General features: G+C 49.9%; 7 protein-coding genes across 7 annotated transcripts; 2 read left to right on the top strand and 5 right to left on the bottom strand.

Annotated features, from left to right (window-relative positions):
• Nucleotides 1-3310: 3310 nt before the first annotated feature.
• Nucleotides 3311-3814, bottom strand: VTN77DRAFT_7786 (uncharacterized protein; the record flags this gene model as incomplete). Its single annotated transcript, XM_069424212.1, has 1 exon — nt 3311-3814. The coding sequence occupies one exon, from the start codon at nt 3812-3814 to the stop codon at nt 3311-3313; it is 504 nt and encodes a 167-aa protein (XP_069275170.1).
• Nucleotides 3815-4519: 705 nt separating this feature from the next.
• On the bottom strand, nt 4520-5005 carry VTN77DRAFT_7785 (uncharacterized protein; the record flags this gene model as incomplete). The annotated part of the gene is made up of 1 exon (XM_069424211.1): nt 4520-5005. The coding sequence occupies one exon, from the start codon at nt 5003-5005 to the stop codon at nt 4520-4522; it is 486 nt and encodes a 161-aa protein (XP_069275169.1).
• A 641-nt stretch (nt 5006-5646) lies between these two features.
• VTN77DRAFT_7784 (uncharacterized protein) lies at nt 5647-6759 on the bottom strand (the record flags this gene model as incomplete). Its single annotated transcript, XM_069424210.1, has 1 exon — nt 5647-6759. The coding sequence occupies one exon, from the start codon at nt 6757-6759 to the stop codon at nt 5647-5649; it is 1113 nt and encodes a 370-aa protein (XP_069275168.1).
• Nucleotides 6760-7843: 1084 nt separating this feature from the next.
• Nucleotides 7844-8825, bottom strand: VTN77DRAFT_7783 (uncharacterized protein; the record flags this gene model as incomplete). The annotated part of the gene is made up of 4 exons (XM_069424209.1): nt 7844-8064; nt 8122-8208; nt 8261-8327; nt 8391-8825. The coding sequence occupies 4 exons, from the start codon at nt 8823-8825 to the stop codon at nt 7844-7846; spliced, it is 810 nt and encodes a 269-aa protein (XP_069275167.1).
• A 772-nt stretch (nt 8826-9597) lies between these two features.
• Nucleotides 9598-11157, top strand: VTN77DRAFT_7782 (uncharacterized protein; the record flags this gene model as incomplete). The annotated part of the gene is made up of 2 exons (XM_069424208.1): nt 9598-9702; nt 9760-11157. 2 exons carry the CDS (start codon nt 9598-9600, stop codon nt 11155-11157), a joined length of 1503 nt encoding a protein of 500 aa, XP_069275166.1.
• A 982-nt stretch (nt 11158-12139) lies between these two features.
• VTN77DRAFT_7781 (uncharacterized protein) lies at nt 12140-16051 on the top strand (the record flags this gene model as incomplete). Its single annotated transcript, XM_069424207.1, has 5 exons — nt 12140-12337; nt 12563-13945; nt 14024-14075; nt 14130-15953; nt 16020-16051. The coding sequence occupies 5 exons, from the start codon at nt 12140-12142 to the stop codon at nt 16049-16051; spliced, it is 3489 nt and encodes a 1162-aa protein (XP_069275165.1).
• Nucleotides 16052-17345: 1294 nt separating this feature from the next.
• On the bottom strand, nt 17346-19111 carry VTN77DRAFT_7780 (uncharacterized protein; the record flags this gene model as incomplete). Its single annotated transcript, XM_069424206.1, has 4 exons — nt 17346-17518; nt 17599-17865; nt 17923-18595; nt 18653-19111. The coding sequence occupies 4 exons, from the start codon at nt 19109-19111 to the stop codon at nt 17346-17348; spliced, it is 1572 nt and encodes a 523-aa protein (XP_069275164.1).
• Nucleotides 19112-22997: the final 3886 nt, after the last annotated feature.

The raw sequence follows: 22997 nt of genomic DNA, 5'->3' as shown, positions 1-22997 counted from the left end.
ACGTATACGTGGCTCGCGGACGCGGGGATCACGCCCTCCAATACGACGAGCTACACGCTGTCGAGCATCCAGTGGGCGCTGCGGCTCGCGACGGGCGCGACGCCCTATCTCGGCTGTACGGGGCCGAGGTTCAATGAGACGGAGGCCGGGAAGGGGTCGTTGGATGATGGGTATACGGTTCTGGATGAAGTCTGGTACTATATGCATGTGTTGGGCAGGCCGCAGGATATGGTCAGCGTGCCGGTTGATGCGTCTGTCGCGGGGAGCGACACCACATGTGCGAAGAGCGAGGGTGCGATTTGGTATTATGAGCGCGCGCCGGGGTCGGAGTGGCCGGCAGATAGGTAGACAGATATATATATGCAGATGTAATTTGGATACGAATATGTAGATATTAATGCCTATCTTGCAATGGCGATAACCAAAACCAAAAATGAAAATGCGAAAAAAGGACTAACCTATCAGTGATTCAGGTGCAAAGTCATTTGAAATACGCAGACAGTGTTCAAATTGACTATCTAATAAATATTTCAGAAGATCAAGTCAGGAAGAGAGATATATCTTCAACGGACCTAACAGGCTTACATCCATTTATGTCCAAATCCTTGCATAATAATAAAATATAGTAGTTAACAAAAAACCTATAAAATGAATAAACTACCAATAAGTAATATAAAAAGGGAGATAGTAAAGTAATAGAAAAGCGTGCATGCATGTATGTACATGTACATACATGCAAAGCCAATGCTAGAGAGGCTGATTCAGTACGACAGGTTTCTTTCTCTTATCTATTTATCCTGTTGGTAAAAAAAAATATTGCTTTTTTTGTTTCCAGAATAGATCCCAACGTTACAGAATTCGATGCGATTAATCTTGATTGATATCCTCTTGACTTGATCAAAGAACCCGACGCGAGACTCGATAAAGCGGTGCTTGCCTGCCGACTTATCAGAATGAATCTGCCAATTCAGGTTCGTGATCCTGGTCCTGGTCCTGGTCCTATTCCTATTCCTAGCCATTTGCTGGAAGGATTCGACCATCCAGATTTTCTCCGTGAGAATCTGACGTCAGCAGCACTCATCATAGGTACATACCTTACCCATTGACAATTCTCTTGCTGCATTCAGTTAATCTCGGCAGGAAACCTACCTGTGGAAAGCTTAGATTCGTGGTTTTGGAGAAGCTGGAAGAGGTAAGGTGAGGTGAGGTGACTCCTGCCAGCCCTGGCCCTAAGCCTAAGCTCTAGCCCTAACCCCGCACCTTGCAGGTAACGTGTTCTTATCGCAGCATGCCCGACGGCTCTTAGAATTGAACAGCTGCTTATCATATCGTGTCGGCCGGTCCGAAAGATTATCTATCTCTGCTTGTGATTTGTAAGATTATTATAATAATAAGGATACATCTACATCATCAGGTGGAAGCATCGAGCAAGCCCTCGTCTCAAGAAACGACCACGACAATGGTTACATCTATCTACATCTATACCTTGCCTCTGTCGAGCGACTCGAGTTGTCTATCTTCGCCTTCTTCATTTGTTTTCTTCTTTCACCCCCATCTTTACCTCCACCTTCATTACAACCCTCTGCCTCTCCAAACCCTTCTCTTTGACATCAAATATATTTTTAATTAGTTCAAATATTTCACATCATACTAGCTTCTACTAGTTCAACATCTTTACATCTTGTGGCGTGGATGATGTCAACCGGCGACGCCAGGGTTTGGTATACACTTTCCTAATCAGGAAATCAGGTGATGATCGAGGTCAGTAGTCAGATCACCCTTTATTCACTGTATGCCAAGACACTGTTGTTTCACCAACCTGTACGAATTACAATTGGTTCGCTTAGGGCTCGCCTAAGCAAGAGTATTAACTTATACTGCTCCTGTCTCGCCTATATAGAGGCTCCCTACCCCCGCTCAGATAGATTAGATGGAGAATTCTACACCTAACTTCGCTCTCTCACATTCTCTCAAAAAAAAAATGACCCTTTATCGAATTTAACAGATAAAAAGTTCTTTAATCCCTACGATCTTCCTGCCAACCACCCACTTTGCGAGCTACAAGTAACTGAAGAGGCGATCCCTGATACATTTTATCTCCACTGTCGCAGTATGTATTGCAAGAACCAGGACCTGCAACTTGGGTAGCTACTCGCGCGAGTCCGTCGACGTTAAATCTCACATATCTACTCGATAGTTCACGTGCCTCGTCGCGGAGAAAGCGACCGCGGCTGAAACGGAAGAATTCCTCTTTGTCATCGCTCCAGCTTGCTGGAAGATACCTGTTATTGACAGGTTTCATATTAAATGTCTATGAGTCTGTCAGGCTGACCTTGTCTTTGTTGCTGTGAGATGTGTCGCTTAGCGGTGCTGGGGTCATTGTCAGAAGAAGCTCTCAAAACCTGGCTCAACTTGGTTTAATATTATAGCGTAGGCAATTATTCTACCCAGTCTAGGCGTAGAATTCCTCGACATGAGAATCATCCGGTAAAGACTGACTCGTTACAAAAGCAGAGTAACAAGCAGCTTGATCTAAGGGGTTGCGAATAGAAGGAATGTTAGTTGGGCAAGGTTATGTACGGTGCTACTGTACTGTACCCTGACCAAATCGGATCGATCATCATTCCGGTTTGAGCTTTGGACAAGCAACAAGGACAATCTGCCGTGCCTTTTTTTTTAACAACTAAGATTTTTATACCTAACTACATAATGCATGCTGAATGAGTCAGAACGTGGGGAAATAGAACAAAAAAGTCTCCCATTTCTGCTGAGATGTTGTACCGTATGTAGTTATTTCCGCGATTATTGCTCGCTTCTACTATTACATATGTTCCATATCAAGGCAGCTCCAATAAATGGATGGAATCTTCTGTACAATTTCTATCCAGATTGATCTCAGATAACTGAGTGAGTGTCAGGGTGACACTATTTTAATTCTGTTCGTTGCATATTCAGATTATGTCCCAGGGACTCCGAGTGATTGGCTGGCATTTTTATGTCCATTGTTCACTGGGCACTGCCGAAGAATTCGACAACTACTTTGAAGAGTAAGGATCTATCTGACGGTGAATAAATATGATATATTTATTGTAGAAAGGAGAGGAAAGGAATGTCGACTCGATGTCGATTAATTCGACTGTCATGTAGACGATGATATTTGCTTGCCCTAACAGGCAAGATATATGCTAAATGATGCAATGCTTTATCCACTGACTTCATACCGTACTCCTTGCGCCAGTTTAGCAATACAAGAAAAAAAAAGATACAGAAATACATAATACATGATTATACACTTGCAAAATAATTGCAATCACTCAAACAGAACAGTCTCATACACCCTCCTATCCTCCTTTGCGTCCGTCACCCGAAACACGCGCTTCCGATACATCATCGCCTCGGACTGCTCAATACAGATGTCACCCACATATCCTTCTACTGCAAGCCTCTCGGGCCGTTCCATCCTGCCTCGTGCACTGTACGCTTCGATGGTCGCTCGCACGGCGTGAAACTCCGCTTTGAGGAACCGCGGAAACAGACACAGCCGGACGCCCTCGCCCGGGTCTTCAATCCCCTCGAGACAGAGCAGGTATCTGAACCCGTGTTTGCGGTGGTGGGGTTTGAATTCCGCACTGCTGCGGGGTAAGAGAGGGAATGAGATGGCAGCTCGCAGCGCGTCCCACAGGTGAGGCAAGGGAATGATGGATGTCACCCGGTTCCAGCCTCCTCCTCCGCGGAGGTTGTGGAGTCGTTCGACGGATCGGGCTTCGTGGTAGGTGTACCAGCTGACGAGGTTGTCTGCTGTGTGCCACTGCATCAGGGGCTGGGAATAGGGGATGCCGCGGATGAGAAAGTACGGATGGTCGTACTTCGCAGTTTCACTTCTGGTTTCTGCGCTGTGGGAAGAATGACACGGATCAAGGTGGTGAAGGAGATCTGTTTCGGTGGGCCGAGATCAGTGTCATCGCCAGATGCCATCGACAAATCGGCCTTTCTCTTCCGGGAAGAAGATTGTGGTACAATATCGTTGAAGATTCCATCCTCTCTTCTCCTTTTTGATAGCTTTTCTGCAGGGCATCGATAGATATATTCCTCCTGGGGGGATCTCTCTCGGAAGGAGAAACTCCCGACGCATGTCGTCCCTCGTCAGACCGAGGGATGCGAACAGTCCTTCTGCAGCTTCGATGTTGCCCGCTTTTGGAGCAGCCTGCGGACGCATGTGAAACCCCGGGTCTCAGATTTCGCGCCATCGTTCCTCCAGAAGCTAAATGGCTTGCCGGCCTGGATGTCTCCGAGGAGCACGGAGAGGGTGCCTGAGTGGAGTTGCTTCAGGCACCCGACAAAAGCCGATACAGCCGTAGTATGAAGGAGGTTGTGTTGATCGGCTGGAGGAATGCGTCCGAGCACTGCCTTCGTCGGTTCGAATATTTCGAGCAGCCAGCGGATAGCGGCTTTATGCGCAGCAGCGTATGGAAGACGGTCTTCCAGGAGCAGCGTTGCCGCATCCCGAACAGTCTTCTCGTCATAGCTCTCCAGGACCGTCCTCAACATGGTCGCAAGCGTGGATGCTGACGGAGTCAAAGATAGCGGTATTGACGAAGCCTGAAGGCGAGAAGGCAGGAAAATCGAATGCCATATGCGGGAAGCCTCCTCGCTCCTTTACGCCGACATGCAGGCCCTTCTCCTGGGTGATTCGGAATTCGGTCGTCACCTTTCGGTCATCGAACAAGCGCCTGACAACCTTGACGGGTTCTCTAAACACCTCCGAAAGCGCGTCATCGTCCTCGTCCCAGAACAACGGCAGCAGTCGTCCCGTCGACTCGTCCACCAGGGCCAGATCCGCGAACCGGTTCAGGAAGTGCGCGCAGAGCCAACACTTGAACTGCGAACGGATCCGCTCTGGAAATGCCTCCTCAAAGGCCGTGCGGACGCTGGCGTCGGGGATGTGGACGTGAAAGATGGGAGATTTGGGGTGCTCGTTGAGCAGGCGAGTGGCACGCCGCTGCATCGCAGTATACACAACGCTGCAACTGCTGCCTGGATATCAGTCATCTCCAAGATGGGGACGACCAATTTTGGCTAAGAACTAGAACTCTAGTTGACAAGACTAAGACGAGAGCAGGGAAGATCAGAGTTATGGGAAAATAGGCTGATTATAAGCCCGACCTGATTCCTTCCCCTTCTTGTCTCGGATAGCTTTTTGCTTCATAGGTGAGACTGCTTTGACTAGATAGAACTCTTAAGCACTGACACTTTCCTCTGCGATATGACTCATGGAGCTAGCTAGCAATACTGTGCAGGCAGCTGTCACCTCTTAGCCCGAAATAATATTTATTTTCTGTGTCAACTTCTATGCTCACTGTTGTGGAATGACACATCGCTACCTGCTTTGTATACAATTGAATGGATTCGCTGTCTTCTAATCGCTTCAGTAGAATACCAATCGACACGACTCTCAAAATCATATAGACCTAGCCTTGGTCATTGATATAAACAGACATATATACTATATGAACCAACCAACTCCGACAGCTCTATATACATATAAACAAGTTATAAATGCAAGACAACAGGGGTATGTACGGGAGCGTGACTCTTTCCTCCTCTTTTTAAAATAACAATCAGATGTCGTCAAATCATGATACTGCATTAATAGGCCATTCGCTTTCCAATTTCACTCTCCCATCCACGCGCCCTCTCGAAGCCATTCGTGGCGGTCTGAAAATCAAGCATCGCCTGATACACCTCCTCCTGGCTGGTGCAGACAAACGGGCCGTACTGCACCACTTTCTGATCCAGCGGCTGCCCTGCCACGAGGATAAAACGAGAGGACTTGTCGGCGTTGTCTGGGACCGACGCCTCGACGTAGTCACCCTGTTGCTGGAAGACGACGTTGTGGAATTGCTCGATGGGCTTGGTCATGTCTCCGGAGCCAATGTACGTGGTGCCCTCCAGCGTGTAGGCGAAGGCATTCCATCCAATGGGCAGAATCTGCTTGACGTGGCCGCCGGGACGGATCGTAATGTCGAAGAACCACAGCGGTGTGTAGGCCAGGTCCCGGACTGAGTCCACCCCGTGGGACTGGCCCGAGATGACCTTGATGGTGACGCGACCCTCGTCGACCTCCACCGTGGGGATCTCCGTCGCCCTCAGGTCCCGGTATCGCGGCTCGACGTACTTCAACTTCTTGGGCAGGTCGACCCACAGCTGCATGCCCACGTTGGGGCTGCCGTCGGGGTTCTCGTGAGGCATCTCCGCATGCATGATTCCGCGTCCTGCGGTCATAAACTGCAGGTCCCCTGGACCAATGGTGCCCCTGTTTCCAGCAAAGTCTTCGTGGTCAACGCCACCGGAAAGGAGGTAGGTGATGGTCTCCTGGCCGCGGTGAGGGTGGTCGGGGAAGCCGGCGCCCTTCCCGATGGTGAAGTGATCCAGCATCAAGAACGGGCTGAAGTTGCGCAACTTGGGGGTCCCAATGGACCGGCGCACGCGCGCGCCTGCACCCTCGGCCTGCTCGATGGCCTGAAAGGCCATGCGAATCGCGCGTGCTGTGGCCATGTTGTCTAATGCGGGGATGTTCAGAGGTTCCGATGCGATGACGCTGCTGCTGTTGCTGCTACTGCTGCTATTCTGGGTCTTAAGGAAACGAGACAGGAGCGATGTCTGTGGCAGTTGTGAAGCGACCAGACTCTGGAAGACGTCACTGCTGCAAGCAAAGATGACTGCGACGATGCAAATCAGAAAAGACAGGAGGAGCTTCATGGACCCGTGGCGGAGACTTTATAGATGGCAGAGCGATTGCCGTGAAGCTGGTAGAAGCTTCCCTGGTTCATGCTCAGTCAGTCGTCAGTCAGCTATTTGTATATGCATCATGATGCACGCGATTCGTCGAGAAAATGCGGGACGGATCTGTCAATCCTGACAAAGCATCCTGTCAGCAGGCCCAGGCAGCGCTAAGCCTGGTCGGGCATGGTTTGATACGGTATTACCGCGTATTAGCAATGGTTAGCTGAGCATTCGTTGCATTTCCATTCGCCAGACCACATCTGATTGGTGGTTGCAGTTATGCACGTCATGCGGAAACTCAGATCGGCGCCAAGATTGACGGATATAGATTAGATCGGTAATACACGATACACATACTCCTTACACAGTCGGGATCATTTGCTCAGGACTTAGAGCTCATTATTCTAATAAAAGAAGCCAGCTACAGTAACTATGTACATGCATACATAATTCCATGGAAATGAAATCTTACAATTGTTAACAAACATCACATATCAGCAGAGCTTTTAAGAATGATGAGGCTGCTATGCAGCACGACTCTCCCAGTATCCCCCTCTGGCTTTAACCCCTCAATTCAAACCAGTGAAGTCCAACGGCAAGAGAATCTAGGGTCTATAAACCTTGCTTCAGGGCAGTTGCGGAGATGCTCAATTATGGAACTGATCTCTCAAAATAAGTATCCGGCATCTATACAAAGCGCGAATTAATTTTTATTAGTCTGCTGCACAGGGAGTCATAGATTCTTACCTCCACACTCTTTCTAACTGATATCACTCCAGGCTCGATCATCGGAATGGATGCGTCATCCACTCCATGTCCGATAGACATTGGCCTAGCAGGCTTACCCGCGCTGATCACGGTCTCAAGCAAAGGTTGTCCTTGTGGATTAGCCTTCGATTTTCTCTCCGTATAGGTGCAGGTACTTCCGTATTCGCAGTGGGTATTCCGGGTCTTGCGGTATATAATAGCGAAAGCTGGAAGGCAGCCGATCACAACCTCTGCGTTAGGAAGTCAGCGAGGTGCTTATTTCCATGGGGTGTTGACGCAGGTAGATATTCATTTAAATTGAAACCAGCGTACTAATTCCCGCTTCAACCATGTCCCAGACCGCAAGCCATGCGATAGTGGGAGCGTCTTTCTCTGCCTCTGAACTGACCTGGGCCACTCGAGCAATAGCCACAATGATACAGACGACCCCGACACAGCACACGCCGCCGATGCTGAGTTTCTGTTTGATCGGTATTTGTACGGTCCATATGAGCTTGAGCGGTAATATCATGACTAGAATGTAGAATTCGTGTTAGAATTTCAACTTCTCTAGCTTGAGGATCAACCAACTCATTATATCGCTGATGACGTCGACTGCAAACGTATAGTACAGACTAACAGCCTGTGCCACAACGTCTCGATAGGTGTTGCAGCTTCCTGTAACGAGTCAGACGGAGTACCAGGAGTGATGATGTTTAGGTTTCCTGACCAGGGGTGAAATAGGCATCCAGACTGCTACACCGGGTTAGAAGGGAAATAACGCAGCCGATAAAAGTCTGCCAGAGAACACATTGTTTTTTAGCTGCGGCTCAACATGAAGGGTGATGAGTCTTAATTACCGCGATGGTAAAGATGACGAGGGCCCACCACCACCGCACATAGCTGTTGGACAGGCGTTTCAGGAGACGCCGGAAGAGACACAGCAGCGAGAACTTGACGGCCCAAAGGGTAATCAACACGAGTAGGGCGTTTGCCAGGGAGACCCGGAGCTGAAATTCGGCGTCTTGCTCCATATCAGTATACGGGGGCCTCTCGCCAGCGATTACACTGGAGACTCGATACATGGTAGGCGTCGAGACGATGGTATTGATCGCGAGAGCGAGGAATGAGAGCCATGAGAACAGGACAAAGAAATCCTCCATTTGAAAACGGGCAGCGGATTTCTTCCATAACTGCAAACCAGCCCGTGCTAGGCAGGATGCTGATACAATCACGATCGTTGCATAAGTGGTTGCTGTTACTTGGCCGGCAGTGATAGAGCTCTGCTCTGCCATGGCGAACAGGGCAGGAACTCGAGGGCAGAGAGTGCAGTAAAAGATCACTTCAGGTACTGTGCTTAAAAAAGCCTTCTTTGGTCCTGTTTGCTGATTTCATTGAGTAGCCATGGAAGAGCTCACTCAGAAAAATTAAATCTAGATTCCCCTTCTGTGTCATAACCTGTGACTCCATTTCGAAACACATGTGAATGAGATACATGATGTACATGTATGTATCCGTCTCACTCTATGCCGACATAACTCCGGAGGGGGCATCACCATCCTATCACATTCAGGTATGCATATCATTTGGACTGGTGACTGAAGAGTGCCATAGCTCCGAAATGAAATTGTCACTTGGTGATAGTCGTCATGGGACATCAGGAAGTTCTCTCGTTGGCCTGGATCATACTTGTACAGTGTATCACGTGACATAAATCCATTGATTCGCCGAGCATGCTATGCTTCCCCGGCCTTGAGCTTATCTGTTCACTTCTCGAAGCTACACCTCCGGAGGGGAGGGACGGACCAAGCTATTGTTGTTCACTTATACGGGCAGCTCCGTCCTGATTTTCTGGCCTTATTGTGCGGCTCGCCATTTCTCAACTGATGGGTCTTTGCTTCCATCATCTTGACTCCGTTCCACAGCTCGGTATTTCGCCCGTCTCCAGTGAATCGACGGACAGATAGCTACTTAATTCCACACACATTTTTCTCTCTTCACATGCAGAGATAGGAATTATCGCAGACACGTCAGCGCAACGAGAAATAGGTAAAGCACCAGGCCGTCATGCGGTTAACGCCGCTCTTGCTCCTGGCATCGGCCGCGGTGCCAGGTGCTCTAGCTGCTCGGAAACCATTCAGTATCCACGATGATGTTTTGGCATTTCCACAGGTAATTTACTTTGTTATCTCTCCGGCTCGTTTTGTCTAGATACTTATTGGTATGTAGTTCGATGTCGTCTTTCCGGAAGAGTATATCCTAGAGTCCGAAGCGGCCGCGCGATTACGAGCCCAAGAAGAGCGTTTGTCAAAAGACCAGTCTTCGCATGCGCACTCCCGAAAACGACAAGATCTGGACAGAGCATCGCCGCAGAAGCCGTTGGCAGGATACGGAAATGACCAGGACAAAGCAGACTCTCAACGGGACTCCAAATCCATGCTAGACGACTTTACCTACGAGGAGATGATTCTTCGCGGACAACGATATCTCTGCCAGATACCCCGGGTTGATGTCGGGAATGCGACGGCTGAGGCAGAAAACCATGCCGCCGGTAACAAGACGGAGGAGGAAAATGAATTGGCGCGTGCCACAGAACGAGGATTGGAGCTGCTCCGGGATATGGAAGGCACATGCATGTACTACGTGTCCGGTTGGTGGTCCTACTCCTTCTGCTACAAAAAGCAGGTGAGGCAGTTTCACGCGCTACCGGCCGGCCCCGGAGTGCCCAACTATCCGCCCATGGAAGATCCTACGACGCACTCTTACGTGCTGGGCAAATTCCAGCGGGATGACGACGAGGACGATGGCGAAGGGGATGGAGAGCGGCGCTCTAAGACAGAAGTGGCAGAACTGCAGACCAAGGGCGAGTCGAGGTACCTCGTCCAGCGACTGGGTGGAGGGACGACCTGCGATCTCACGGGAAAGGAGCGCAAGGTGGAAGTCCAATTCCATTGCCATCCACAGTCCACAGATCGCATCGGTTGGATTAAGGAGCTTACGACGTGCTCTTACCTGATGGTGATCTACACCCCGCGGCTGTGTCACGACGTCGCTTTCCAGCTGCCCCAGCCAGAGGACGTGCATACGATTGAGTGTCGAGAAATCATTGCTCCCGAGGACGTGGCTGACTGGGAGGCCATGAAGGCCCATCAGGCCACTCAGAAACTAGTTAATTCTGGGACCCCAGAATTTCCTACAGTGGGCGGGATCGAGGTTGGCGCGATGAAACTGGTGGGCACGGAGGGCAGACAGATCGAAAAAGGTCGGGTGGCGTCTGCCGGCGAGGAGATTGTCGAGGTGGTGGCCAAGAAGGAGAACGGGGAGGTGACCCGATTGTCGCGGGAAGAACTGCAGAAGTTCGACCTGGACCCGGACAAGGTCGATGCGCTGAAGAAGCGGCTAGAAGAGCTGGCTAACGGCAAGGACTGGAAGCTGGAGGTAATCGAATCCAACGGCGAGCGGGGGCTCCGAGGAATTGTTGATGCCGACGAAGAAGAGGAGAATGACAACGAAGGATCTCAGAGGCAGGAACCGCGACAGGGAGGGAAGAAGAAGGAAGAGCAGCAGCCAGCTGAGGACGGTTCCGATGAGGGTAGTGAGGAGGAGATCTTCAAGGAAGAGCTATGACAGGAGATTTTTTTTTATTTTTTTTTTGGTACTCTGTACAGTATTGTATGTTCATCATGAATGTGTATATACGAGATTCTATGGGTCATTTGAATTATGAAAATTAGGCAATATAATTGTCTGTTGTCAGAATCGGCCAAAAACAACGCCATGGCATTGGTTTCAAATCAATTCCGATAGGTATGCCAGTTTCTCACAACATTGTCCTTTTTTTTTTATGTACTCTCGATTGCTAGGAAGGTCATGGTCATGTGCCTACCTGCTTGATGCCTTAGGTAAGCTTTCCTTGGCTTTTGCTGCCAGGGACCGCAGTGCCGGCCGCTCGTGCTGAAGACGTCAAGACGGTCAGATCAGGCCGCAGCAGTGGGTCAGGACAGGCAGGGTTGCGTACCCAACTGCAACAGGAATGCAAATGTGCAAGAGAAGAGCCGGATTGGGTTTCATCTATAAGTATAACCCCTCCATCTCAAACAAGATGATAACTACTTACACTGATGGTCAACCTGATGGCCAAAAGAAAGGAAAAGAAAAGCATTTGACATTCTGGATATCTGCAGATTGTGATCGATTCCTTCTCACCCATATATTAATAGTCCATGCACTGACCTGGCACTACTGATTGATCTATTAATACTGTTGCTGTGTTCGTCTTAGTAGCGCTCCTACTGCCGTTTCCCCAATCACGCGGCCCGAGAACTTGGCCCATCCCACCCGAAGCGGCCACTCTTGTCTTGCCGGTCTCGCCGCACCACCCGCCAAGACCTGGCGGCTTCCCAGCAACACAACTGTTCCTCTTGCAATTAATCTCACCTCCACCCCCGGCCGATCTCCTCTAAGATTACATTAATTACATCTCGAAGCTGGTTCCCGACATCGACACGGGCAGTCTCGCAGCACCAGCATCTACCAGCAGGTCTACCAGCAGCAGCACCCTCGCCGGTAGTGTGACACGCGGTTGGAGCCAGGCAAGGGACCGGTCACCATGGGTTTCCTCGGCGTCTACACCGCGGTCTATGCCTACCAACCGCAGGCGGAGGGTGAGCTGGAGATTCGCGAAGGCGACCTCCTCTATATCCTAGAAAAGAGCAATGAGGATGACTGGTGGAAGGCCAAGAAGAAGGCGGATCGTGACGAGGACGAGGAGCCAGTGGGCCTGGTGCCAAACAACTACGTCGAAGAGGTAAGTAAGGGGCTCTCGTTTCCTGTTCTATATCCCCGGATGGCAGACAGGGCTGGGTCTGGAAGGGATGTCGGTGGAAGTCAGAGAATCAGAACTGTCTATCGTATCCCTTTCCTCTCTGAGATGCTATTATCCTATTGAACATCGATCCCGAAAGGACATCCTGCGGTGGACAAATGTGGTCTGTATCAACTGGCTGACTGACTCTTTCTCCCTCGGGTTTAGGCTCGACCTGTCAACAAAGCCAAGGCGCTCTATGACTACACCCGACAGACCGATGAGGAGGTCTCCTTCTCCGAAGATGCAGAGTTGGTGGTTTACGATACTTCGGACCCGGACTGGACGCTAGTGGGTGTGAATGGAGATTTTGGTTTCGCTCCGGCGAACTACATCGAGCTTCTAGGAGAAAATACTACAACTCAGCATGAACCTGAACCTGAACCTGAACCTGAACCAGAACCCGAAGCCGAAGCCGAACCCGCTCCGGAGCCTACACCGGCTGCTCGCCCTGTTCCGCAGCCGCCAGCAGCTCCCCAGCTTCCACAGCGCCCTGTGCAGACAGAACCAGAGGAAGATAAGACACCGGAACCGAGTTCTGCGGCCACGGCAGCCAACAGCCCAGCGGCCGCCATTGCTGGCATCCTTCACAAGCAACATGGCTCCGTGTCCTCTCAGGACACTGCTTCTCGGCCAGTTCCCCCGCCTCCGCAGCCATCCAGTCAACCCACGCATGACGATGAAGACGATGACAGGAGTCCGAGTCCTGCGCCTGCCTTGCCTCAGCGACCCCCGTCGCAGCACATTAGCGCTCCAGAACGGCGACGCTCGCCCCCAGAACCGTCCCCGCGCCCTCGTCCTCAGTATGCTTCTCTCAGGGAAGAACGGGGCATCCAGGAATCTCCCCCATACAGTCGCGTCTCCCATGTATCGACTCGCTCCCCGTCCGGGTATCACATCTATAACGTAAGTGAAATGGTTTCGGTTATGGGGAAGCGGAAGAAGATGCCTACGACCCTGGGTATCAATGTCGCGACGGGGACGATTTTCATCTCGCCCGAGGATTCAGATGACAACGGCCAAGAATGGACGGCCGACAAGATTACTCACTATTCCATCGAGGGCAAGCACATCTTCCTGGACCTTGTGAAACCGAGCAGGAGTATCGATTTTCACGCGGGCGCCAAGGATACCGCTCAGGAGATCGTGGCTGCGCTGGGAGAGATCGCAGGGGCATACAAAGCAGAAGGGCTGCGGGAGGTCATTGCGGCGGGACAAGGTCCCCGTATGCAGAAGAAAGGGCAGGTTCTCTACGACTTCATGGCACAAGGCGACGATGAGGTGACTGTGGCTGTTGGCGACGAGGTCATTATACTCGACGACAGCAAATCCGATGAATGGTGGATGGTCAGACGGTTGAAAAACGGCCGGGAAGGAGTGGTTCCTAGCAGCTATATCGAGATCACTGGAATCATGACTCCGCCTCCCAGTACTACTGGGATTAATGCAGGCCGATCCACCGTCGAGCAGAACAGACTGGAAGAAGAGCGGCTGGCCAAGGAAGCTGCACGGAAGTCGCGGACTGATTCTATCGACTCGCCACGCTCTGAGGTAGGCCCAGGAATGAAGCTCCCCGAAAGGCGGAGCAGTCTAGTTGCAGTGAAGCATGATGGTAACATGAGTTTGCAGCATCACAAGCGAGATAGCAGATCCGACAGGGGATCGGTGAGCTCCAGGCCAAGTAAGGACCCTCAATCTACCACCCGGATGAGCATGTATCACTGACAAATCTCAGAACCCGACCCGTCGAAGACGAGACAGTGGACCGACCGGACCGGAACGTTCACCGTTGAGGCTCAGTTCATCGGCCTTCACGACGGAAAGATCCATCTCCATAAAGTGAACGGAGTCAAGATCGCGGTTCCAATTGCCAAGATGTCGGTCGCAGACCTCGAGTATGTCGAGAAGATCACTGGCGAGTCTTTGGATGAAGACAAGCCCTTATCCGATATCCGACGCCGTAGCCGATCCGCCGACGCGAACAAGGTTGGTGCACAGCAGGTGAAGCAGCCCGACTACGACTGGTTTGATTTCTTCCTCAAGGCGGGCGTCGGCCCACACCAATGTGAGCGATATGCTCAAAACTTTGCCAAGGATTCCATGGACGAATCCGTGTTGCCCGATATCACCCCCGAGAACCTTCGCACCCTGGGTCTGAAGGAAGGGGATATCTTGCGCGTCATGCGCTATCTTGACGGCATGTTTGGACGGACTGGTTCGAAAGCTCGAGGGAGAAACGTTGCTTTTGGCGGGGAGGAGGTCATCGGCAACGGTGACGAAGGTGGATCAGGCCATTTGTTCTCTGGGCCTGGTGGTGCCCTGCGGAATAACACCAGCCGGAAACCCAGGCCTGCTCCTGCTGTCCAGACTGCAGATGTGGTCGATCCGAAGGCCTTCGAGCAGAAGGACGCTTCCAAGGAAAAGCAGGAGGAGAAACCCGTGCAGAAAGGATTCGACGATGATGCTTGGGAAGTTAAGCCGCCAAAACAGCCTACAACGTCTGCTCCAGCCACGCCAGCGACCACCGCGCCTGCTTCGACGGAGCCGCCGAAGCAAGCTTCACTGGTCGGTGCCATGGCTGACCTCTCTCTCCTCCAAGAGCCTCTGCAGCCGACTCCTGCGCAACCCAGTCAGCCCGCTCAAACCTCCCAACCTGCCTCTACACCAATCTCAGCCCCAGCACAACCGCAGCCGACCACCTCTGCCGCACCTCCACTTCAGCCTCAGCCGACAGGCGCCAATCCAAGTTTCTTCGCTCAGTTGGGGCCTCTGGGACAGCAGTCTGGTGCGCCGGGCCCTGCTCCTGTGCAGGGACTTGCTCCTCAACCCACTGGATTCCAGCAGCAGCAGGCGCAGATGATGCCACCGAGACAGCGTCCACAGCCTCCGCAGAATATCAACCAGAGCTCCTTCCTCCCTCCACCGCCTCAGCGGCCGCTGTCGGCCCCGCAGGACTTCCAGCAGAGCGCCTTTGCTCCTCCGCCATTACAACCTCAACTCACGGGTATTCCTCACACTGCGCCGCAAATTGCTCCACCAGGCCAGAGCCTGGCGGAGCTCAACCAGCAACGGTTCCAGCAGCAACAGTTCAACCAGCAGCCGCTACAACCTCAGCCGACGGGGTTCGCACCTCAGTTCCAAAACGGTCTGATGCCGCAACCGACTGGCTTTGGGCAGCAGCCTGCCTCCCAATTTGGATTCCAGCAGCAGCAGCAGCCGTTTAACAACCAGCCTGGTCAGCAGTTCCAGGGTCTGGCACCACAAGTGACCGGATTCGGGGGCTTCTCAGCACCGCCACAGCAGCCGATGCCGACTGGCATCAACTCTGTGCTCCCACCGCCCTTGCAACCGCAGCGAACGGGGGTCAATGGGTTTGGAAACACAAGCATGAGCATGAGCGCGCCTCCGGTGCCGCCGATTCCACAGCAGCCGACGGCGGCACCTCTACAACCGCAGAAGACAGGGCCTCCTCCGCCTGTCAGGTTTGGCGTCAACAAGCAGGAGCCCAAGAAACTGACTCCTCAGCCTACGGGTCTGAGGGCCAACCTCGCGCAAGCTAGTAAGTTGCCTACCATCAATTTCCAGCATATCTGCCAGAGTGAATACTAACGCTGTTCTCAACTAGCTCCCACAAACCCATTTGGATTTGACTTATAGCTATAGCTGAGAACAGCCGCTTGACACAAATTCGACTATACTATTTGCTGATTGTGACTTGTCCCTTTTGACAGATTGGTGTTACAGGTTGCAGCTGCATGTCATGTCACATGACCATTTCCTTTTAGGCACGTGTTTACCGTGATGAATGATCTTTCGTCCGGGTTCTTCATTCGTCTCCACGCAGCGAAATCGTTTTTCCTTTTCCAGCGTCTCTAGCGTCATGTTTTTGTGATGCTGTATCCAGCGATCTTAGAACGTATTTTTCTTACGTTCGTCTCTTGGAATACATACTCTTTCTGTCATTTTTTTTTCTGTCCGGTCCTGTTTACCTATCTCATCGCTTTTTAATTATTGTTGGTCTTGCTTGCCTTCTATTAACTAAGTGGTGCTAACAGCATAGGCTCTCTTTAGTATTTCCTTTTTCTTTTCTTTTTCTTCTTGTTTCTTGTCGATATATCAGGCGCCTGTTTCCAGGCGGACGAGCGAGCGGGCGACAGGCAGGCAGGCAGGCAGGACAGGATGGACACATTTTTGGATATGGATACTTCATTCAGTCTTGGTCTCAACTAAGCACAGCACAATCCATGTGATTGATTGACTGCATTGGTCATTCCTGATGCACTATCTGTTATGTTCTCTGCTCCGCTCTGCTCCACTCCGTTTTGTTTCCTTTTGGAAAGATCCAACTATACGCCGTTGCTAATGTGATTTCCTTTGATTTCATTTGATTCGATTTGATTCGATTTGATTTGATTCCCTTGTACCTTCGCCTTCGACTTGGACTTTGATTACTTTTCCTTAGTCTATTATATTCTATTCTTTTTCCGTTTCTTTTCGCCTTTGTTTTTCTTTTTGCTGTTTCTGATGTATGTATCTATGTATATAGTCGAACCCGATCGACCCGACGTGACCCGAACAGAACCCGACGTGCATCATAGATGAATGGTACCCATGTCTGTATGTGCGTGCGTGGATAATATATTATTTATTTATTTATTATTATTATAATTTGCAATCTGCTGGCCTGTCTCATAACCTCATCTGATCCTATCCATTAATCAATCCATTGAAAAAAAAAACGCAAAATACCTAGAACCAATCGGCCCCCTCGACTACATCTCGTCCCGTCCTGTCCCTGCGAGACGGGGAAAAGATATCTGATACAGTTTTGTTCTGTCTGTCTGTCCTGTCCTGTTCGAGACTTCGAGTACGCTCATCATGATCATCATCACTGACTACTGACCACAGTTCAATTCGAACCAAATCGATCCAATCCTGCCATTAAATATCATTAAATACCCTTTCCAGACGAGTATAAACGGATCCGAACGCCCTCGGCATGCGAGATCGTCAGACTGAATTTCAGAAGCGGATCGACAATCTCTGGCTGCGCATTCTCCAGCGTGTCGAACTGCTGCAGCAGGCGGACGAGCACGTAGCTCGCTTCTGTGAGGGCGTATTGTTCTGCAGCAAGTAGTCAGCAAACACCAACCCCCACACCACTGATATCTAGGACGAAAATTGAAACGAAAGTATGTACTTACGTCCCAAACAGATCCGTGGCCCCCCATTGAAAGGGAGGTATTCCCACCCTCGCTTCGCGTTCTCCTCCCATCGTTCCGGACGGAACTCCTTCGCGTCTGGACCCCAGATGTCGGTCCGCCGGTGCATGACGCTGACGTAGTACGTGACTCGCTTGCCCTTCTCGACGAAGACCGGGGATTGCCCGTCCGGACCGCCGCCTCTAGGGAGGACGGTGTCGGTGGTCGCCCAGCGAGAGTTGGCGGAGACGGGTGGAAGGAGTCGAAGGACTGGAACAGACAAAAAGTGAGTGATAGGTCAGGACAGAAAAAGGGTTAGATTGTTACCTTCATTAAGGAAGTACCGCAGATACTTGACTTCTCGCAGTCTTTCGATCGTGATGGCGTCTGCACTCTCTGTTGGGGGAAACGCCCGGATGATTTCTTCCCGCAGTCGGGTCCAGACCCTCGGATGGCGCGCAAGGTAGAAGAACGACGAACTGAGCAGGCTGGCGGTGGTATCCCGCCCCGCCAGGAGGATGTTGAGCATCTGGTCGCGCAGGACCTTGCGATCCTGCGTGTCCCTCGCCACGGCTTCGAGGAAGACGTATCGTTTGCTACCGCCCGTAGCAGCATCTTTCGCCTCCGGCTGCTTGCCTCTCTTAATGGCCTGATCGACGTAGTAGTCGACAACCTCATGCACCAGTTTCACCGCCTGCCGGAATTTAGGCGGGTTGACCAGCCAGTACAGATCCTGGAGGCGTCCCCGGTCAACGAGGTAGTCCTGCGACTGGTTGAATGCTTGAGCGAAACCCTGCTCTCCGCCACACTTGGCCAGGGGACCTGACCCGGCGACGAAGTTGGGAGACAGGGAATGGGTGGATTCGCCGAAGAGGAATTCCGTGGCAGAGTCAAGCGTCAGCCGGAAGAAGAGCTCTTGAATATCGAACGCGGTGCGATCTTTGGGCAGAGCGGCCAGGAGGTGGTCGACGTGGTCGCCCAGCAGGCTGATATCTGCTACCTAAATCAGGGTCAGCTTTCCTATTCCCTTGTTCTTTTATATGCAAGAGAAACGTACCTGATCCCTAGTAAACTGCGGCCGCAACAGCGCTCTTGAATGCGACCACCCCGCACCATCCAGCGTAAAAATCCCATCCCCAAGCAACGGATAAAAAATTTCATGTCTCCTCCCGAGCGCAAAATCACTGAACTGCGTCGCCAGAATCGCCTTGATATTCTCCGGATCGACGGTGGTAATATGCGTCTTGCCCAGGGTGGTCTGCTCAAAGGTCCATGCTCCAGCCCGGGCCACCCGCTGCTCGATGTGCTGGAGGGTCTGTCTCTTTTTCGCGGCTTTGAGCAGAGCGAAGAAGGCTGGGATGCCGAATAGGGGGCATGGGAGCCGTGGCGGGGGGCGGCAGCCGCGCGCTCTCGCCAGGCGGCGGCGTCGGAGGGAGCGGATGATGAGGCTGGTGAGGAGGTAGATGGTGTATGTTGCCAGGAAGGAGGCTGCCAGGATTGAGTATGACAGGGCCATGGTAGCTACCTATGTAGCTATCGACCTAGGAACATGTACTGCTCCAGCAGTCTATTCGCAGGAAATAAGACGATAGATATATTTATTCCAGATCAAAAAGATAAAATAGAGAGAGCTCATGAGTCAGTCAATGCATTATACAGTTAAAAAAAAATGCAGAAACACCAATTCATAGATGCATAGCCATTTTAAATAATTATTATACTCAGAATCGACGGGGCATGATGTTTCATCCCCGAACCTCGGCAACGTATCAGCAAGTTACGCGACGTTAGAAGCGGGGGGAGATGACTGAACTGCATCAGGCAACACTTTTATTTTAGCACGCCCCACGAATTATGAAACAGAGGACTTGCCTAGAGAGGTAGGTAGGTATTGAACCTCCTTGATAGGCATGGCATTATTATTTGCATAACCTGCATACGGAGTATTCTGGCTCCACCTTACCGATAAATAATAACCTGGCGGAAGTGGAAGTGGAGAAGCTGTCTGTCTCGCAAGTCGGGGCGACTAATTCCTCCGCACTCCGTACGGATTACTGTAGTCTGTACTGTAGGCTGTAGGCTGTAGCCCAAATAAATTTTCCGCAAACCAAAAAAAGAAAAAAGCATGCGTACTTTACGGAGTAATAATAATTAGAATTGCGTTGCGCTATTTGTTCATCCGGAGATGTCCGAGATCCGAGATCGTTGCGGCTTGCCAAGGTTGATGGATCTGGATTCGTACAGTACGTACGTATCCGACCCGAATCTAGGTCCTGGGATGAGATGAGATGGGAATTCTTAGCACGAGCGATGACTTGCTAGTAGCATATAATAATAATGCGATTATTTCTCCCGGCACCTAACTGATTGATGGTGAAAAAAAAAGACACGTATCTACGATCTACGGATCTAATCTAATCTAAGATATCTTTATTTATTTATTTATTTCATATTGACATTGTTAACTAATTAATTGACAAGGTCGGAGATGCATGCATGCATGCAGCATATTATTCTGCAGATTCGATGATCCTTGCAAAGTTATTTATTATTGATTATTATTACTGGTCTAAAACAGCATGGAATAAAAATAAATTTACTTAGGTACACTATGTACTGTATTTACATACAAACATACCCAGTCCAACCAGACTGGGTGTTCAATCACTCCTGCGTTTACACCATCTGACCATCAATAATAATATTCATAATATTCACGATTTACGTCTTACTCCAGGTGATTACACAATCACGCATTTACTTACGTACAGCATATGCATACTTGGTCGACAACCCCATATTGTACTCGGCTTGTATCTTACTCTGCAAACCCTGTTGTAAGCACTACAGTAGTTCGATTACTGTAAGTAAGATGCTGGATAATATGTATGTACTGTACAGTACGTAAATATTTGTGCTGCATCATAGCCCTACCTTTACTCTATATGAATTCGAGACTGACTACAAATGCTGTAGAACACAAACATATCTTAATTTAGTAACATGAGCCTTGCTCGTCAGATACAGTCTGTGGTCAAATGTTCCCCGGGAGCCGCAGGGCCCATTTTCCCGCAAACCCTGCATATTTCAGCCTCCATTCATTCAAAAATATTATATATAAAGGGTAATTTACAATAGATTTTTAGTTAGAAAATTTGTCAGATTAGATTTTTTTTATATATATAGAAAATTTGTTTACCTACTATTTAAAGCCTATAATAACTACTTTTTTGAGGATAAAGTTAGGTTAATCCAAAATTTCCTAAAAGAAGAAAAATTCATATCTAAAAAAAATGAACCCCTTAATATTAATTATTTTTAAATAAAAATTATATAGTTTATTCTCACAATATATAAGAAAAAAATTTTTATTAAAAAGATATCAATCAAATCTATATTTTAATTATTTATTTTTAAAGTGTTGAATAAATATTTTGGGGAAATTTGGTCGAAGTTCATGGTTAAAAATGTTATAATTATGTTGATTTAATTGAAAAAAAAGTTTGTATATATAAAATTTACCTTCACTAATTTTCCAATTAAAAAAATATATTTTCCTAATACCCTTACTGTATAATTTTGTTGAGAAGTAAACTTATAAAGTATGCGAAGGTTTGCAGGAAAATACGCTCGTGGCGGGTAATACTTAAGGTCTAGTACTATACCACTCCAGTTGAACCGCTGGCTTCGTCTCTGGGAAATCAAGGTAAGGACAAAGATAAAAAGGAATTATATCTACAACTAACCTATATACGACTACTTTTATTTCCTATAATCTAGACAGTATTATAGTAGATATTGACTTTGCGTGTTAGGCATATATATAATATCTAGTATAGAGACTGTCTTAATTTGGCGGTCATCATTTGAAGTGGTTCCCTATAACCTGGCTGGTATAATGTAGAGACACCTGGATTAGATGAGAGTGATTCGTTGTACTGTACATACATCATGACTATCATCAAGCTGGATACCTGTCAAAGAATATATACAAACCAACATTATAACGTACACAATTAATACCACCTACTGGAGAATTCTGCTACTCCGGCCGGAAGGAAACCACCTTGCCAAACGTATCCGCCATCCCCCAAATACCGTGGCGCAGACAGCTCAGCTGCACAATCTGCGAGTGGTCGACAAACACATTGACGTCCACGCCAAACTCGCGGATGTACCAGTTGAACACTTTTGGATCGGCCGCCTCGAACATGATCTTCTCCGGTGGCAGCTCCTTCATGATCGTGCTCACCACGTCCGTTCGCCACGACTTGACGTTCTCCGTGATGCCCTCGGATTCGATCATCAGCCGCTCGACGCCCGCGTCGAGGAACTTGCGGCCCATGTTGATCAGCTTGCCGGGGTCCGAGGTGCCAATGGCTTCCAAGTCGCTGGTGGAGGTGTCGCCACCGGCACCGAATTGGATGCCCAGTTCGGGCTTCGCTTTGAGCCCGTACGAGTGCACTTTGTCGACGAGCCGCAGCCAGTCATCGCCGGGAATCGAAAGGAAGCCAGACGATATCTCGATAACATCGAAGCTGGTTGACAGTCAGTTACTTCTGTTTACTGGATCTGCAGGATGAACGTGGCTACCCACCCAAGATCCTTGCATTTCTTCAAATACTTGTCGAATACCGATTCAACGTACGGATGGGTGAGGAGGTGCTCAGCCCATCCACCCTGCATAGGTTAGCATGAGCTAATGCCAAGTGCAGACTGGAAATTTGAGGGAAGCGCAAGATCATACAGTCGACACGTAGACATCGTGCGAATGAGCCAGGTCGATCAGCTCTCGGAGTGGTTTCTCTTCAAAGAGGGAGAATGATCCTGTAGGAAGCAGGAACTGATCAGCATCCACAGATACGTAGGATAATGTCTATCAACTCAATGGCTTCTAGACACACCTCCTGCGAATTTGAGACCGTCCACATGTGTGCCCATCCTGTCGATAAGATCATTACGTCAGGATCTGCTCGAAGCACGTTGGTTTTCAAGGTCTTACGTTTCCAGAACATCTGCTAGATAACGCTTTCCCATGACCTAGGAGGCACGTATTCACATTAGCAAGGATATGTCACGTGTAACGGGTCAGTCTGCACGTACAGTGTAATATGGCCCCCTGATCTCCGTAACTCCCCTACTCCTAGGCTTCGCAGGCCGGGGATTCGAGCGTGCAAAGCCAAATCCATTATCTTTGTCTTGAAGGAGGATGGCACCTTTCTTGTTCGTAGCGGGTGTGGTTGAGAAGGAGGAGCGGGAGGCTGCTACTGTCGTCGGAGTCGCGGCTTGGAGGATCTTCTGGGTTGAAGCAGCAGCATTGGCAGGCCGCTTGAAGGACGCAGCAGTCACCGCGTTACGGATTGAGGGGAACATGGTGGTAATTCCTGTTGAATCTCGAAATC

Source organism: Rasamsonia byssochlamydoides (genome assembly GCF_041956645.1).
Source record: "Rasamsonia byssochlamydoides strain NRRL 3658 unplaced genomic scaffold VTN77scaffold_64, whole genome shotgun sequence".
In the NCBI taxonomy this organism is placed as follows: domain Eukaryota; kingdom Fungi; phylum Ascomycota; class Eurotiomycetes; order Eurotiales; family Trichocomaceae; genus Rasamsonia; species Rasamsonia byssochlamydoides.
The sequence above is the reverse complement of the archived record's forward strand: the minus strand, read 5'-3'. Positions and strand labels throughout refer to the sequence as shown.